The following is a 19,092-nucleotide window of genomic DNA, read 5'->3' on the forward strand; positions in this document are numbered from 1 at the left end:
TTCGGGTCCTATTAGCGGTGTGGCAGCCCCTTTTCTTGCAAGGGTATCCGCTTTCTCGTTGCCTTCTACTCCCATGTGTCCTGGGACCCAGCAGAGGCTGACTTTATTCTGCGAACCTAATATGTTTAATTTGGTTTTGCAGTTCAGCACCATCCTTGAACTAATGGTATTTGAGCTTAGTGCTTTGATGGCTGCTTGGCTATCTGACATGATAGCTATATTCTTGATTTTGTATCCTCTATTTAAATTGAATTGGATACACCTTTCAATTGCGTGAATCTCAGCTTGGAACATACTGGTGTATTTTCCCATGGGTTCTGAGTATTTGGTTCCAGGTCCAAACACTCCTGCCCCCGTACCTTCCTGTGTTCTGGATCCATCTGTGTACCAAAGGATGGGGCCATTTTTGAGAGAATTGTTTCCATTTCTTTCCCATTCTTTTTGGTGCCCAGATGTATTCGGAATTTTTGGTTGAATTCAAACCTCCTGTTCATGTCATCTCTTGGAGCCATGAGTGATGGATGGTTTTTCCACAGTTTGTTCCTGTCTCTCCATTTCAGTTTTATTCCTGTTGGAGGTTTCTCTCTAATAAAGTTGATTATGGTTTTCTGTGCTGTCCTTTCTACCATGTGATGTAGGGGGATTAGTCCCAATATCTTTTCCATGCTAATTGTAGGACATGTTCTCATTGCTCCCGTTATGCAGATGCATGCAAGTCTCTGTATTTTTGTGAGTTCTTTCCTTTTGGTTACTTGTTCCGCTTTATCAGCCCAGGCTATAGCTCCGTATGTAAGTAAAGGTCTTACTATTATGGTGTATATCCATAACAGGGTTTCCGGCCTAATAAAAGGAAGTAACTTCACCAACAGCTCCCTTTGGCCACTTCAGATATCGCCGTGAATCGAATCCTGATTACAAGACATTTGAAAAATGGCAAAAAGGAGGGAAAATTCGAAAGATAGGTTGAGATGAAGTGATAAAAAAGTCAATGGCACGAGCGGGATTCGAACCCACGATGTTGAGGCCTCAAGGAGGTCACGATAGCTCAAGTGGTTAGAGCAGCGGCGTATTGAGCCGAAGATCGTGGGTTCGAATCCCGCTTGTGACACTCACTTTTCCATTTCAACCTATTTCTTATGTAATGATTAATTAATTGAAAGAAGTTATTTGGTCAATTAGACGACTAAATTTAATAAATTTAAAGAGATGGAAACATTGGCACGATAAAGAAAACGTTTTTTCCAAACCTTCATCACACTATCTCTAAATAATCATTAATTAACGGACACGGTTATCATATCGTTGAATTTGGATAAAATCCAAGCCAGTGAAAAATTTTTAGGAGAACAACAGGAAACCCGTGATACAAAAAAAATATTTTATCAAAAATTAGTAATTAAATTCTTTAATCAAACCCGTCTTATTTTTTTGTTTACCATAAACATTTAAGGACTTTATATAATGCTTAAAACAAATTTTTGTTTTCAAAAATGAAATATTTTTTTGCTTTCTGTACTTTGGATTTTTGTAACTTTTCATGCAACTAATCTCATTTATCATCATCCTGCTTTAAAAACAAATCGAATGTCAAATAAAAACGTCGAAATGCATTTGCAACAAATTCAAAAATCTTTTTTTTAAATATCATTTTAAAAAATTTCTAGGCGTTTAGGACTTATTAGCAAGAACGCTCCTACATACGTATAATATTTTTTGACTGAGTAGCACCAAAACAAGTTTCATTAAAATTGACAATCGTGATAAAAATTTGGATCAATAGATATACCTGAAAAGATATCTGAAATGAACTGTCCAAAAACTTCATGGCTTAAGCCAACAGTAACCAACTTCTCCCAAGTATATGACACTCAGTCGGCAAAAAACGGATCATTTTCGGTAATCGACATATCTACTTCTACCCTGTGATAGATTCGGGTATTTAATTATAATAGCATAAATTGTTTGCGTGTCATTCGGAAAAGTAGTTTCGTCCGGTTAGTCATCAAAATAAGAACATTACGCTACATTAACATGAGCTTATTTGGAATTTGTACGTCCCATAACTTTCTACCAACATGTTAATGTTTTTATATTGTTCAGGTAGCCTTCTGGTGAAAGATTTCGGAAAGGCGAAATTTCCGGTTCTCAGGTGATCAGTGAGACAAAACCTGAATTAAAATTTTTCTCACAATCTAACTGAAAACTGTAAATCTAATGAAATAAAATGACGCTTTGTCAGGTAAATTGTGTTTTATTTGGAAATCCTTTAAAGCAGGTTGACAAATAAATATATATTATGTCAAATAACCTTAAACCGAAAAACTTTGTATTAATTTTAGGAGTTTAGATGTTTTTTCTACTTATCATAGTAATTATTTATGTTCTTGTGTTTGGTGATTTCATCATACATCATTTCATGTGTTTTATGTGTGTGAACTTTAATTAAATCTGAAACGATTATTTTATTACAGCCTGGACAGTACAATAGGCTGAATTTTTATTTTTGATATTAAATTGTTGGCACATGTATTTTTGTAATAATATCTGTTTTGCTTTATGATTGTTTATTTTAAAACAAGAAACTTTGTATTACGAGAATCGAAGACTTCATTAAATCTTAATTTATTGTAAATGTACAAAATACAAAAAAAACATACAAACAAGGTAGATCATAAGAAGAGTTAATATTATTAAGAAAAGATCGGTTGGTAAAACAAAAAAGGATACTAGGAAACTACTAGGTTAGTGATCCGCAAGCATTGCAGCCTTCTGGCTTATTGTACCTTCCCAGTTCCCTAGTTTAGTCAATAGACTCAATCCTTCTTCTCAGAAGTATCAGGTCATTGACTGTTATTGCTGCAATTTGATACTCTAAGTTTTTTCCGTACGTTAGGTTAAATCTCCATTGAGCTGTTGCTTCGCATTCGAAGATGATATGACTGGCTGTTTCCTCCTCCTCGTTACATAATCTGCAGATGGGATCTTCGTTGTATATGCCCATGTTTTGTAGATGTTTTCTCAGATGCCAGTGACCGGTTAGTAGTCCTACCACTCCTCTGATTTCACGCCAATAAATGGTATGGTAAAAAAGGATACTAGGAAGTGGGGTTGGCGCTCCCCAGGCACTGCGGCCTTCTGGCTTATTGTACGTTCCTAGTTCCTTAGTTCAGTGCAATAGACTCAATCCTTCTCCTAAGAAGTATCAGGTCATTGACCTGCTGCTGCTATTTGATTCCCTAAGTTTTTCCGTACGTTACATCCCCATTGAGCTGTTGCTTCGCATTCGAAGATGATCCTGTTTCCTTCTCCTCTGCAGATACATACATAATCTGAAGATGAGGTCATCGTTGTGTACGCCCATATTGTGTAGATGTTTTCTCTGCCAGTGGCCGGTTAGTTCCTTGATATTTTCTGATACTTCTTAGGAGAAGGATTGAGCCTGTTGCTCTGAACTAAGGAACTAACCGACCTCTGAGTTTGTCCTTGTCCAATTGCAGCAGTGATTTTGCCGGGCTTGGTGAAGGTTGTTCCATCATAAGTTTACTGTGTCTAGCCCCGCTAGAGTTTATCCACTTCTCCTTTTGTTTAGATCCATTCTGCGATGGAGGATTCTATCTTTTGTTTTTGTTATCCCAAGTTCAGCACCTATGTATGGTCTTGCAGATCCTCCTCTGGCCTGTCTGTTTGCTTTCTTGTCACCAAAAATTAACCCTAACCATCCCTAACCATCCCTAACCATCCCTAACCCCTCTGTGCCCTGGCATCCAACATATTATCAGGTTGTTGTGTTTCCCCAAGTTTTTGAGATTTGGATGCATTCTCTGACTAATTTTGGTGTGTTTTTTGACATGCTAATGCTTTAATGGCTGCTTGCTCCCCCATTATTTAACAAGGGTGCTAAATATTCCGCCTTCGACTCTCTCATCTACACATTCACGCTAATAAATGCATTCATGCTAATGTTTTAATAGCCGCTTGGCTATCAGATCTTATGAGGATTTTTTTGTCAGTGTAACCACTTTTAAGATTTTCCAGAGCACATGCATTGATGGCATGTATTTCTGCTTGAAAGACCGAAGTGTACAATAATGTAAATACCAATTAAAAACTGTGTAAGACAACCGCACCTCCAGGCCGGCCTAAATATAGTGAAGGAATTCCACTCAGATATGGTATGATGATAAGGATAACCTAGGGGGTTTGTAGGGTTTGTACTCCCCAAGCACTGCATCCTTCTGGCTTATTGTACCTTCCTAGTTCCTTAGTTCAGTGCAATAGACTCAATCCTTCTCCTTAGAAGTATCAGGTCATTGACTGTCGCTGCTACAATTTCATTCCCTAAGTTTTTTCGTATATTAGGTTAAACCTCCATTGAGCTGTTGCTTCGCATTCGAAGATGATATGACTGGCTGTTTCCTCCTCCTCGTTACATAATCTGCAAATGGGATCATCGTTGTATATACCCATGTTGTGTAGATGTTTTCTCAGATGCCAGTGACCGGTTAGTAGTCCGACCACTCCTCTGAGTTTAGCCCTCTCCAATTGCAGCAGTGATTTTGCCAGTCTTGGTGAGGGTTGTTTCATCGTAAGTTTACTATGTCTAGCACCGCTAGAGTTTATCCACTTCTCCTTTTGTTTTGTTTGGATCCATTCTGCGATGGAGGATTCTATTTTTTTTTTAATCCCAAGTATAGGTTCGGGGCGTATGGTCTTGCAGGTCCTCCTCTGGCTAGACCGTTACTTTCTCATTACCCAAAATTCCCCTGTGCCCTGGCATCCAAGATATCATCAGGTTGTTGTGTTTCCCCAGGTTTTGGAGATTTTGGATGCATTCACTGACTAATTTTGATGTGATTCTTTTACATGCTATTGCTTTAATGGCTGCTTGGCTATCAGATCTTATGAGGATTTTTTGTCAGTGTAACCTCTTTTAAGATTTTCCAGGGCACACGCCAATAAATACATTCACTCTCAGTACTCTGTATGGGACATGACTATCAGTACTATTATTCAATAAAACAACCTTCCTCCAAGAATCAAAACGGGGGCCATATTAATATAATAAAACACAAAAAATATTTAAGACGATTTTTGTAGCACAGTTTTTGTTCATTATGCCATAAAAACAAACAATTTTTAAGGAAAAATTCCTTTTTATTCAAATAAGTTTGATCCTTGACTTTCAAGCCGAAAACTTTGGTTCAAAAATCCAACTCCATTTAGCCACTTTTCTATTATGCCATAACTATAAATAAAAGATTATTTGTAATAGATTATTTATAAAGCTGCTTTTTAGACTTCAGTTTGTCAAAATTAATCGTATGTTAAGTTGAATTTCTATTGAGCTGTTGCTTCGCATTCGAAGATGATATGTGTGGCTGATTCCTCCTCCTAATTACCTAATCTACAGATGGGATCATCGTTATATAATGCCCATGTTGTGTAGATGTTTTCTGAGATGCCAGTAACCGTGATTTTGCCAGTCTTGGTGAGGGTTGTTTCATCATAAGCTGTGTCTAGCACCCATAGGGTTTATCCACTTCTTTTTTGGATCACTTCTGCGATGGAGGATTCTATATTTGTTTTTGTTATCCCAAGTAAAGGTTCGGGGCCAGTCTGTAGGCTTTCTTGTTAATCAAAATTCCTCTGTGTCCTGGCATTCAAGACATAATTAGGTTGTGGTGTTTGGAGATTTTGGATGCATGGACAGACTAATTTTCTTTTACGTGCTAATGCTATAATTGCTTGGCTATCACATATGACGAGGTTGTTTTTGCCAACCTCTTTTAAGATTTCTCAGGGCACAAGCTTTGATGGCATGTATTTCTGCTTGAAAGACCGAAGTGTACTCCCATAATGAGTTTGTTGCTCATGTTTTGGGCTTGTACCTGGACTATGCGAATGACACATATTATTTTTCCACCCCCTTTGTCCAGGTATAAAAACTTTTATTTAAAAAAAATCGGAAATTACTAATGGGTGTGCCTTCAGATTGGGAATTATACCAAGAGATTTCTCTATGTTTAGTTTCTGATGATGAACCAGGAGCCCGAAACGTCCATGTAATTTACTAAATTGAATAAAGATTTTCAACCTATCAATAGAGAATCTTGTGGATACATATGAACATAGACGAAGAGATTATCCCAATTAAAAAGCTAATTAGGAAAAAATAAAAATTTGATAAAATTATATAAGTGAACAGCCCAAAAACATGGAAAGAAGAGCAAACAAGACAGGAATGAAAAAATTAGATATGTATGACAACAGCCTAAATATCTATGCGAAAGAAGAAGCTAACAGGGCCGGAATAAAAAATTTGATAAACATGCCTCAGAGAATTAAGTGAAAGAACTTGCGATATGAAAAAAATTAACAATCAGATGAAAATAAAAACAGTTTAAAATGTATGCGAAAGAAAAACCGAACAGAGTAAGAATAAAACAATCAGATAAATACGAAATAGTTCAAAAAGATATGCAAAAGAAAAACCGAACAGGAGAAAAAATGCATATGAAAATAGTCGAAGAGGTTACCCCAAATAAGAAGAGAACTAGGAAAGAATCAAAATTTGATAAATATGAAAACAGCCCAAAAAACCTGCAGATTCTCCTCTGCCCAGTCTCTCTGCTTTCTCGTTACCCAAAATTTCTCTATGCCCTGGCACCTGAGATATCATCAGGTTGTGTTTCCCCAGGTTTTGGAGATTTTGGATGCATTCACTGACTAATTTTGATGTAATTCTTTTACATGCTAATGCTTTAATGGCTACTCGGCTATCAGATCTTATGAGGATTTTTTGCCAGTGTTACCTATTTTAAGATTTTCCAGGGCATGTATTTCTGCTTGAAAGACCGAAGTGTACTTTCCTAATGAGTTTGATTGCTCATGTTTTTCGGTTCTTCCTCATCTTTATAGTCCGTTGAGACTTTACAGGATTGTAAAGAATGTTTCCGAATGTTTTTTGTTTAAAGAACATGGGATCATATAGTCAGTCCCAATTTCTAACAATGGGTGTCTGATTTTGTTAACATTGTTCGACATTACGAGCTTGGTCAAAATTTTTGATATTTATGAATAAACGAAGAGAAATTTGAATTTATCTGAAAAACTCTTAGGTAGCCGAGTGGTTAGCATGAGAGACTCTCACGCCGCGGTCGTGGGTTCGATTCCCACCGTCGCCTCTGGCCCTTTTTTCCCGATAACCCCCAATTTGGACAACATATATAAGAATTAGTCATGGCTAATATGCAAAGATCATAAGGCAAAAAAAAAAAAAATCTGAAAAACTCATATCGACTCCATGTCCATTAAATATAATGATTATTATTGTCCATTAAATATAACAGACATATTCAACTTTTTGAAATGGAATGACAATTTAATTAATAGCAAATAAAGTAAACTTAGGTTTTTTAAAATAATTAATTAAAAATAAAGCATGAATTCGAGGAAATCAAGTCTGAAAGGTATAGCGAATATGTGCAGGTTTCAGAGAAATGGACGGCTATGAGGGACGCGAGTCTCGACGCGTTCGACGAGACGGCTGCTAAAGCGAGGGCCCGGGCGTCAAAAGCTCGCCTCGCCGACCTCGACGCGGAAATGGAACAACTTGAAGAAAGGGGAGCCGCACGGCAGAAACGTCTCGCCAACCTGAGACAACTCCTGGACGAAGCCAGCGTCGACTCGTCGTCATCGTCTTCGGTCCGTCTTCGCAAAAAGCTCACAACAACGACGACGACCATGGAAAAGAGGATGCTGTAAATTGCCAATCGTCTCGCTTGTAATCGAAGTAGTGGAGGAAGTCATGCCCGCCATCTAGTCATTTAAATTCGTTTATCTTTATTTTTTTAATAGCCCGAATAAAAATAAAAAAACAGATATTATTACAGCTCAAGTTAGTTTTGCCACAGAAGACCTCTTACTCAAATTGCCTTTTTAAGAGACTTTTTAAGTCCATAAAAACATAATTCCCTCCACTACCCAATCTCACCATCACACAATGGCGGGACTTATTTATATTCTTTGGGAAAGTTGTTTGTATTGATATAAGAATGATACCAGTTGTAACAAAGACAAAACAAAATGTTATTGTTCACGTACCATACTAATAAATAAATTAACGTTAAAGTAAAATGTTTTCATTTCTTTCACACACACTCAAATGTTAATGAAAGTGGTGAAAAAGCAAAGAAAAAAATGGAAAGAATGTGAGAGAGAGAGAGAGAGAGAGAGAGTGTGTGTGTGTGTGTGTGTGTGTGTGTGTGTGTGTGTGTGAGTGTGTGTGTGTGTACAAAAAGGAAGAGAGAAAGAGGGGGAGAGAGAGAAGGAGAAAAAGAGAGGGAGTGAGTGAAGGAGAGAAAAAAACATAAATAGAGATAAATAGGTAAAATGAAAAGAAGGAAGTTGAACAGAGAATGTGATAAAGATCGAAAATAAAAGAGAAAGAGGTACACAACGAGAGATATGGAGGAAAGAAAAGAGAGAGAGACTGAAAGACAGTGAGGGGTAGAGGAGATGTAGAGAGAGTGAAGTTGAAAGAGATACACAAAAGCAGAGAGAGGTAGGGAGAGAAAAAAGATAGAGAAGGTGAGAAAGAGAGTGAAAGAACGGGCGTGAGTGAGGGAGAGAAACAAAAACAGAATGAATGAAATATAAACAGTGAAAGTGGCAGAAACAGAGGAAAGAGAGAGAGAGAGAGAGAAAATGAAGCAGAGTGAATGGTAAAGAGAAACTCTAAAAAATAAAGGGAAGGAAGAGAAACAGAAAGACAGAGAGAGAGGTAGAAGAAATAGAAAGAGCGAGAGAGACACAGATAAAGAAGTGTACAGAAAGAAGCGTTATAGAAAGAAATTAAGAGTAAGAGTAAAATCGTAGGTAGGAGAAAGAGAAAGGAAAGCAGAAAGAGATAGGGAGAGGAAAAGAGATAAAGAAGGAGAGAAAGGGAGTGAAAGAACGGGAATGAGTGAAGGAGAGAAAGATAAATAGTGAAAAGGATGACAGCAACAGAGGGAGCGCGAGAGAAAGTGAACTAGAATGAGTGATAAAGAGAACCTGTAAAAAAGAAAAAAAGAAAGGAAAGGAAGAGATACAGAAAGATAGAGATAGATAGATAGAGAGAGAGAGAGAGAGAGAGAGAGAGAGAGAGGAAGAAATAGAAAGAGCGAGAGATAAACACAAAGAGATATGTATAGGAAGAAACGTTATAGAAAGAAACTACGAGGGAGAGATAAATGGAGTAAAGAGTAAAAAAAGTAAGTACAAATAAAGAAAACGCCATTTCCCAATTATGATGTATATGAAGGCTGAGTCGTCTGGAGAAAATTGAGATGTCTGGAGAGAATGGAATCCTGTGATTTTACACTGGGTTTCTTGGAACTCAGGATACAGGTAAGTTGAGACGAACGATATACTGGCCAAGAATTGATCCGGTGTAAATACTTCTGGCCCAGCAATTGTATCCTTAACAAGTCTAAATCCTAGTGGATCAAACCCCAGGGATGGGACTCGATTCACTTTTTCAATAAAGAAATTTTAATAATTGAACCTCCTCAAAGAAATAAAAATGGTTAGAATCCACTCCAAGAAGATAGCCATACTCTCTGAAGGCAGCAAAAGTATCAAAAAGTCAAAATCTGTCTGGATTGGATGGAATCCTTGTCGGGTGTCAGTGACAACAATGTTCTGACACTCTTCGGAGTTCCTACGCACTCAGGTCGCACCCTCCAGACCTTCTAACCTAGATCTATGTAATAGAATTCAGTGCACACGACATACTCAAAAATAAACCAAAAATTGCACAGATATACCTCTGACAGTACAGTAGTACTGAAGGCTTTTTAGACTGCTTCAACTTCAACTCAAAACTGATCTGGATATGCCTAACATCAGGTAACTCTGTAAGGTATCTTAAAAAATACTCTTTGGTACAAAATTGAACATAACAAAAAAACAATCTCAGATTTAACCCCGATTGACTTGGTAACTCATAAAAATGAAATCTACCTCGTACTTGTCACAACTAAGGACGATCTCGTACAAAGGATTCAGGAATCCTGTGCTCTTATGAGAGAACAGAAGCAGGAAGAAATCTCGATAACAGTCATATTTCTTAGGAAGCGATGTCAGGCTTGTATTCTTCCAGAAGGTGGACAATTTGAACATTTCTTTTAATTTTTAAAAGGATATTGTGGGTTTTTTACGTTCAATTTTGTACCAAAGAGTTTATTTTATTTTATATTATTTTCCTTATTTTTTAATAATTTCAACATCTTAATGACAATTTTTTTAAACCAATTGTATCCGAAAAATCAAATTTATAGTAATAAACGTGAATTTTACTTCAAGGAATTTAGTACATGTGTTTAAGATCATCACTAGATGCAACTTTTCTGTAAGCGCCGTATCTGTCAGTATTTCCAGAGTCATAAAACTTTACTTAAATTTTACGTAACAACTTCAGCAACAAATAAAGTTACTTAAATAAATTTGTACTTTATTGGTTGACGGTCAAAAACAGAATTAAATTAAACAATCATATAGGATTTTTCATTCTTTCCATTGATTTACTCGAACTTACAGTAGGAATAATTCACTAGTTTTCGTGGTCCTTTTGTCCAATTAATATATTTCAATTAATTAAGGTTTTTAGTTGAGTTAAAAAAGTCAGTGTCACAAGTTGAAAATTAAGGTTTATTTAAAATTGTTTAAACAGCTACGATCAAAGCCTCTGCATTTTCCAGTTATTAACCGCTCACATGGATACATTCTAACTAGATACCCTACCAACTTGAATATACAATTAAAAATTTAGGAAGCACAAAGGTATTCGATAGTACACCGATGCCACCATCTTGCCCCAATATACAAAATTCACTATAAAAAAACTAATTTGGCAAGTGGTATACTCTATATTCCATCACAAACACGTCTATCCACAGTTAACGTCACGCTAATAAATACATTCATACTAGCAAAGAGACGAAAGACTTTAATATGACTATAAGCGTTTATCGATATTAGTTATCGATCTTTGTCATCATGCTTTGCTTTAGTACTATCGATTCTCCAGGTGACTTTGTCAGGAAGCCGTTTCCTTGGTTTAATCGTGTCAGAATAATCCTGCCTCTCTTGTCTGAACCAATGATTACAGAAAAGGGACATGTCCCACAAATTAATTTTTACTGGAAAGAAATAAAATGTTTAAAAGAGGTATTTTCTAAAATTTTGAATAAATTACAGGACTCCAATTAGGCTGTTGTACAAATGTATTTTAAGGTTTTCCTCAATTTCTTCAATCCTTGTGAGCAGGGTATCCACTTTTATGGTGTTGATATGGCTCTGTTCGGCTCTCAACACTTTTTTATTGTAGAGAAGCGTTCGTATTCTGCTAGAAATGTATTTACCGCCTCGAAAATATTTAATACAATTAAACAGACATCGTAAAAAGAAGTTTCAAATACCATTAAAGTAAAAACATGACACCCAAAAGAACAATATTAACCCAATAGTTTGTTATAAGGCCAAGCGTAAATTGAGCTCCAAAAAATGTGAACTGCCGTTTGTTGGATGTAGTTCTTGAGGCTCTTCAAATCCTTCATTTTTCCAGCATTGACTGGAATCTTTGACGTGTACAACTCTGCAGTTGGTAGCGCAAAGGATTTCACTGCTGGAATTGGTAGGCCTTCAATGAACTCAGAGGTTTTAATAGTGCCTGGTGTTTGGGATGATACCTCAAGGTAATGGCATGATGAAATGATCTTTTGATATTTTGCTGGTAGTCTTCGTGTTTCCAAAGACGTAGTTTGTTTAACGTAATAGGTTGAAAACCACTTTCGGTAGTTATTACCATAACTCGGTCGCAAGGGAGAAAGGAGTGTCCTCGCATAGGAAAATACACTTTTATTTTATTATGTGTATTATGTCCAGACAAGACTTCTTTTATCCTATCAAGTGAAATGTCTCATTTTATGAATATGAAACGTCCTTCATTTCGTACAACAGCACCGGATTTAACAACCATTTGGCTCATCAACATCAACCACCGTCTCAGATGACAGCTCAAGGTACATACGTGACCTCCCACATACCCGAGAATGCTCAGAGCTCAACACTTTCACTAATTTTACTAGTTTCGTGGTCAGCTTGACCAATTAATATCTTTCAATTAATTAAGGGTTTTAGTTGAGATAAAAAGTCAGTGTCACGAGCGGGATTCGAACCCACGATCTTCGGCTAAATACGCCGCTGCTCTACCACTTGAGCTATCGTGACTTCGATCTGCTCGGACCCTAACTTCCCAAATCAACCCCCCCCCCCATTGAATTTTTCCTCCTTTTTGTCATTTTTCAAATTCAAGGGTAGGGTTGATTTGGGAAGTTAGTGTCCGAGCAGATCGAAGTCACGATAGCTCAAGTGGTAGAGCAGCGGCGTATTTAGCCGAAGGTCGTGGGTTCAAATCCCGCTCGTGACACTGACTTTTTATCTCAACTAAAAACCTTAATTAATTGAAAGTAGGAATAATTCACTAATTTCGTGGTCCGCTTGACCAATTAATACATTACAATTAATTAAGGTTTTTAGTTGAGATGAAAAAAAGTTAATGGCACGAGCGGGATTCGAACCCACGATCTTCGGCTATATACGCCGCTGCTCTACTACTTGAGCTATCGTGACCTCGATCCATTCGGACATCAACTTCCTATCTCAACCCCACCTTTTGAATTTCCCTCCTTTTTGCCATTTTTCATGGCCATCCATTCAGTAGGAATAATATTTTATATGATGGGGGACTTCATGGCAAAAATTTGTGTAAGATTAAATAACACTAATAAAGCGATCTGGAATACTAAAGAATCCCTTTCCCCATAGAATTTTAAAATTGAAATTCCTCCTTATCTAAATCAACAACAGAAAAGTCACAGGTTCGAAGATAAGATGCCATTCATACATTGTCCCGATAACATTTCACCACTAAAAGTGAAATATTATCTTTTACGAGGAAAAAATGGCTGACTAATTCTTTAATAATTAATTTAGAAATGAGATTTGACTATATAATTACGCAGTCAATCTTAATCAGTCTGATTTGTCTTACAGAAACATAATTTATCTGTACATTAATTTATTGCAACTACAGGGATTTCACTTTTTTTTCAATTTCGAAATTGAATTCATTTTAGTACTATAAATACATTTTTTAATCATTTTTCGATTATTAATTCATTACAAAATGTAATATTCAAAATACGAAAAACTCGTGATATTGCCACCTGACGTCCAGGAGACACTAAAAACGCAATAAAAACAATTAAACTGGAATGATTGACATGATCGAAAAACTAAAATCTGTGAAAACTTGGGACCAGAAGAACAGACGAATCACTGAGCGCAGAAATGGGATATGTTTATTTTTGAGTTTTTTGACTTTTTCCCGTTATATTTAGATAACCTATGTTTGGTGCTAAAATGAGACATTTCACTTGATAGGATAAAAGGAGTCTTGTCTGGACATAATACACATAATAAAATAAAAGTGTATTTTCCATTGCGAGGACACTCCTTTCTCCCTTGCGACCGAGTTATCGGGATGATAAAATAACTACCGAAAGTGGTTTTCAACCTATTACGTTAAACAAACTACGTCTTTGGAAACACGAAGACTACCAGCAAAATATCAAAAGATCATTTCATCATGCCATTACCTTGAGGTATCATCCCAAACACCAGGCACTATTAAAACCTCTGAGTTCATTGAAGGCCTACCAATTCCAGCAGTGAAATCCTTTGCGCTACCAACTGCAGAGTTGTACAAGTCAAAGATTCCAGTCAATGCTGGAAAAATGAAGGATTTGAAGAGCCTCAAGAACTACATCCAACAAACGGCAGTTCACATTTTTTGGAGCTCAATTTACGCTTGGCCTTATAACAAACTATTGGGTTAATATTGTTCTTTTGGGTGTCATGTTTTTACTTTAATGGTATTTGAAACTTCTTTTTACGATATCTGTTTAATTGTATTAAATATTTTCGAGGCGGTAAATACATTTCTAGCAGAATACGAACGCTTCTCTACAATAAAAAAGTGTTGAGAGCCGAACAGAGCCATATCCACACCATAAAAGTGGATACCCTGCTCACAAGGATTGAAGAAATTGAGGAAAACATTAAAATACATTTGTACAACAGCCTAATTGGAGTCCTGTAATTTATTCAAAATTTTAGAAAATACCTCTTTTAAACATTTTATTTCTTTCTAGTAAAAATTAATTTGTGGGACATGTCCCTTTTCTGTAATCACTGATTCAGGCAAGAGAGGCAGGATTATTCTGACACGATTAAACCAAGGCAACGGCTTCCTGACAAAGTCACCTGGAGAATCGATAGTACTAAAGCAAAGCATGATGAAAAAGATCGGTAACTAAAATCGATAAACGCTTATAGTCATATTAAAGTCTTTCGTCTCTTTTCTAATATGAATGTATTTATTAGCGTGATGTTAACTGTGGATAGACATGTCTGTGATGGAATATAGAGTATTCCACTTGCCAAATTAGTTTTTTTGTAATTTTGTATTATGGGGCAAGATGGTGGCATCGGTGTACTATCAAATACCCTTGTGCTTCCCAAATTTTTAATTGTATATTCAATTTGATAGGGTATCTAGTTAGAATATATCCATGTGAGTGGTTAATAGCTGGAAAATGCAGAGGCTTTTTAAACAATTTTAAGTAAACCTTAATTTTCAACTGACACTGACTATTTTATCTCAACTAAAAACCTTAATTAATTGAAAAATATTAATTGGTCAAGCGGACCACGAAAGCTAGTGAACTTAATTTTCAACATTCATATTAGTTTTACGATTTTTTTAAAAGGTCGTTTGTCATTGTTAGTAGTCGTATCGAATTATATAACAAACATTAAACTTCCTTGAGTCCACAATATTGTTTTATTGTAGGAATTCGACCGAACATGCTACACTAATCAACACGGATACACATGTCGCCCGGTTCAGCTGACAAAGACTGATTCGGCAGAAAATTACAAACAGAAAAAGATGACCGGCTGGCAATCGTTTATCAGCCCCTAATCAGAGAGTATATTCAATGAGTCTTTGAAAGTGCTGACTGGGCTCAATTAAAATCACTCGTGTCTCCGATAACACAACCTTCCCAGTTGTAAATTGGCGATTGATTATATCGAGAGAGAGAAAAAACTAGAGAAAATTTATTTGAAATTATTTTCCAAAAGGAAAAACATTGCTGAACCCAAACGTTTAAATCCTTACCTTGAAAACTTTTAGAAATTATTGAATTATCCGGAGAATAGCTACAAAGCGTTACTATACGATTGAGAAAAGGATCATTTTTGTTGCGTACGGAAAGCATTGAAAATATTTCATGCCTGCGATCCACTTTGCTTTCCCAATAGCTTCCACTCTTCCCGATGGCAAACGACTGTGGATTGATCAACAGCAAGTTTTTACGCCATTTCTCGAGTAGTTTTTGTGGAGTCGGCTTTAAATGGTCGTTGTCTATAGAAGAAGGTCGGCCGGCACTTAGCTCGTCAGGTCATGATCTCCATCTCCATCCACAAATGTCATTGTTTCGAGCGGTCTGCGCTGCACTTCGCCCAAGTTTAAATTCATAGAAATAAATTTGCCGAAAATCGCTCTTACACATCATTTTGTTTGAAAGCACTGACCAGACTGAATTAAATATTTTTTCTAAAAGAATTGTAATAGAAAGAAAGGTAGATAGATAGGCCTTAGCATAATGGATTAGAATTAATTAAGGTTTTTAGTTGAGATGAAAAAAGTTAATGGCACGAGCGGGATTCGAACCCACGATCTTCCGCTAGATACGCCGCTGCTCTCCCACTTGAGCTATCGTGACCTCAAGTGTATTTTATTCATCTCAACTAAAAACCTTAATTAATTGTAATGTATTAATTGGTCAAGTGGACCACGAAATTAGTGAATATAATGAATTAGTTTTATTTACACAATTGGTATTAAAAGTAAGCGAAAAGGAAAAACCTTAATTTATTTTGCATCAACCCAATATTATTACTAAGCTATTGGTTGAGATAAAAAAGCCAGTGTCACGAGCGGGATTCGAACCCACGGCCTTCGACTAAATACGCTGCTGCTTTACCACTTGAGCTATCGTGACTTTGATCCTCTCGGACATCTTTATCTCAACCAAGATCTTACAAAGAATAATTAATTGATTGAAAGATGTAATTTGGTCAATTGACTACGAAAACGTGGATGGATTAATATTTAAAAAGTAAAAGAAGTATCACTTCACGAAACAGCTCCCCGTGGTCACTTCATAAGTGGCTGAGAATCCAATCCGAGTACACGACATTTGAAAATGGCAAAAAGAGTGAATATTCGAACGGTTTTAGGTTGAAATGGGAGAGTTGTTGCCCGAGGGGATCAAAGTCACGATAGCTCAAGTGGTAAAGCAGCAGCGTATTTAGTCGAAGGCCGTGGGTTCAAATCCCGCTCGTGACACTGGCTTTTTTATCTCAACCAAGACCTTAGAAAAAATAATTAATTGATTGAAAGATGTAACTTGGTCAATTGACTATGAAAACGTAAATGGATTAAAAATTAGTATCACGAGGGGGATTCGAACCAACGACCTTCCGCTTCGACTAATTTTTCATCTCATCCAAAAACCTCAGATAAAAAGAATAATTAATTGGAATAAATAATATGGTCAATTATGACATCTCCCATCTCAACCTCACCTTTTGAATTTTCCCTCCTTTTTGCCATTTTTCAAATGTCGTCTAATCTATTCGATTCTCGGCGACAAATGAAATGGCCACGGAGAGCTTTAGTGAAGTATACTTCATTTTAACTTATTAAATTCACTAGTTTTAGTGGTCCGCTTGACCAATTAATATCTTTCAATTAATTAAGGTTTAAAAATTTTTAGTTGGGATAAAAAAGTCAGTGACACCAGTTGAAAATTAAGGTTTATTTAGCTACGGTTATTAACCACTCACATGGATATATTCTAACAACATACCCTATCAAATTGAATATACAATTAAAAATTTAGGAAGCACAAGGGTATACGATAATACGCCGATGCCACCATCTTGCCCCAATATACAAAATTCACTATAAAAAACTAATTTGGCAAGTGGTATACTCTATATTCCATCACAATCACGTCTATCCACAGTTAACGTCACGCTAATAAATACATTCATACTAGAAAAGAAACGAAAGACTTTAATATGACTGTAAGCGTTTTTCGATTTTAGTTACCGATCTTTGTCATCATGCTTTGCTTTAGTACTATCGATTCTCCAGGTGACTTTGTCAGGAAGCCGTTGCCTTGGTTTAATCGTGTCAGGATAATCCTGCCTCTCTTGTCTGAATCAGTGATTACAGAAAAGGGACATGTCCCACAAATTAATTTTTACTAGAAAGGAATAAAATGTTTAAATGAGGTATTTTGTAAAATTTTGAATAAATTACAGGACCCCAATTAGGCTGTTGTACAAATGTATTTTAAGGTTTTCCTCAAAGTCATCAATCCTTGTGACCAGGGTATCCACTTTTATGGTGTGGAGATGGCTCTGTTGACCAAATAATGTCTTTGAATTAGTTAATCTGTATTTAAGTTATTGGTAAAGATAAAAAAGTCAGTGTCCGAGTGGATCGAAGTCAGATAGCTCAAATCGTAGAGCAGCGGCGTATCTAGCAGGAGGTCGTGGGTTCGAATCCCGCTCGTGACACTGACTTTTTTATCTCAACTAAAAACCTTAATTAATTTAAAGTTATTTATTGGTCAAGCGGACCACGAAAACTAGTGAGTATTACTGATATTAAATATTAATTCAGTACATATGTTTTTAGTTTGTCTTATTTAACCAAAGTAATGATTTAAATTAATTTATAATTTTTATGTGATGTGTGGTTATGAAAAATTAGCGTCACGAGATCTGTAAAGGATGTTTTCCCTATGTACGGATTATATATAAGTAAAAAAAATGTTATTATAGAAATTCATGAAAAATTAAGCAGTTTTTACTAACATGTTTACTGATTATAATATGCTGATTTAAATTTTCCATTCATCGTTTATATTGACTAGCTTTTCGGTTTATTCGACGTGAAGAGAGCAATTTTCGTGTTATTTTATTAGTTTAGTTAACGAACAGCCGAAGAAGAATCAATAATGGAAGTAATCAACCTAACCGTAGAAGAAAACCCTCATCAAACTGTTACAGGATTCTCAGCACAATTGAATAACAATGCAACCACAGTTTCAATATAGTAAGTAACATTGGAAAAATCAAAAAGCCATGAGACTTATTCGTCGAAGAAACAGACATATGTCAGAATTTACGCTTAAAAACTGATGGTGTATGCTAATGCTAGAAATGTAAAAGCATCCCTTTGTGAGGATCGGATCAAAACCTCTCGCTCAGTGAAATGAATCGGCTCTTTTTCGTGACTCACCGCTCGCGCTCAATAAATTTATCTAACATACAATTCAACTGTTGTTTTGTAAGAACTTATTGACCACTTTTGTTAAAAACACCAGTGGATAAGGCAGGGATCGAACCCGCGACCGTCAACGAAAGAGTGGTACAACATCTCTTAAAACAACGGCCCCAACAACAATAATAATAATAATAAAGTCGGAAGTCTAGAAGACAAACAGCTGAGGTCATCGCTGACCCTCTGCGTGTTCTCCTTCTTTTTCTCTTCTTTTGTGAGTATTTTGTTTTTAACTGCAGCCATTTGGACGTCTCGATCTCGTTACTGACTCTCTGATTTCAAATATATACTACGTTGATATCCTAGAATGTTAGTCTCTCGTTTGTACCTCACGTTGTCAAATAAAGAATAGATACAAAACTTACAATACATATATACATCACCACAAGCATAGTCTGGTCACATTTACTCCCCCGATATTACTCGGGCGGGGTTATAAGCAACCCCTTCCTTTCACGCTAATAAATTTCTTTTACTCTCCAGACGTCATACACTCACCCAGAGTACAAGATATTCCTCGGGGCGGGGTTATAAGCAACCCCTTCCTTTCACGAATTCAT

The 19,092-nt window shown here is 36.3% G+C and overlaps 1 protein-coding gene across 4 annotated transcripts in view; it reads left to right on the top strand.

The window, feature by feature from the left end:
• Nucleotides 1–8,131, top strand: part of LOC106673921 — a 30,816-nt gene extending 22,685 nt beyond the window's left edge. For 2 of the 4 annotated variants that reach the window (XM_024227294.1, XM_014406310.2), the window contains exon 5: nt 7,489–8,131. In XM_024227294.1, coding sequence (XP_024083062.1) covers nt 7,489–7,764 — 276 coding nt within the window. In that variant the 3' untranslated portion in view covers nt 7,765–8,131. The remainder of the gene's footprint in view (nt 1–7,488) is intronic. The other 2 variants (XM_024227295.1, XM_014406311.2) reach the window with 1 other exon arrangement.
• Nucleotides 8,132–19,092: the final 10,961 nt, after the last annotated feature.

The sequence above is a fragment of the Cimex lectularius genome, unplaced genomic scaffold (genome assembly GCF_000648675.2).
Source record: "Cimex lectularius strain Harlan isolate CLEC.00 unplaced genomic scaffold, Clec_2.1 scaffold42, whole genome shotgun sequence".
NCBI lineage: Eukaryota > Metazoa > Arthropoda > Insecta > Hemiptera > Cimicidae > Cimex > Cimex lectularius.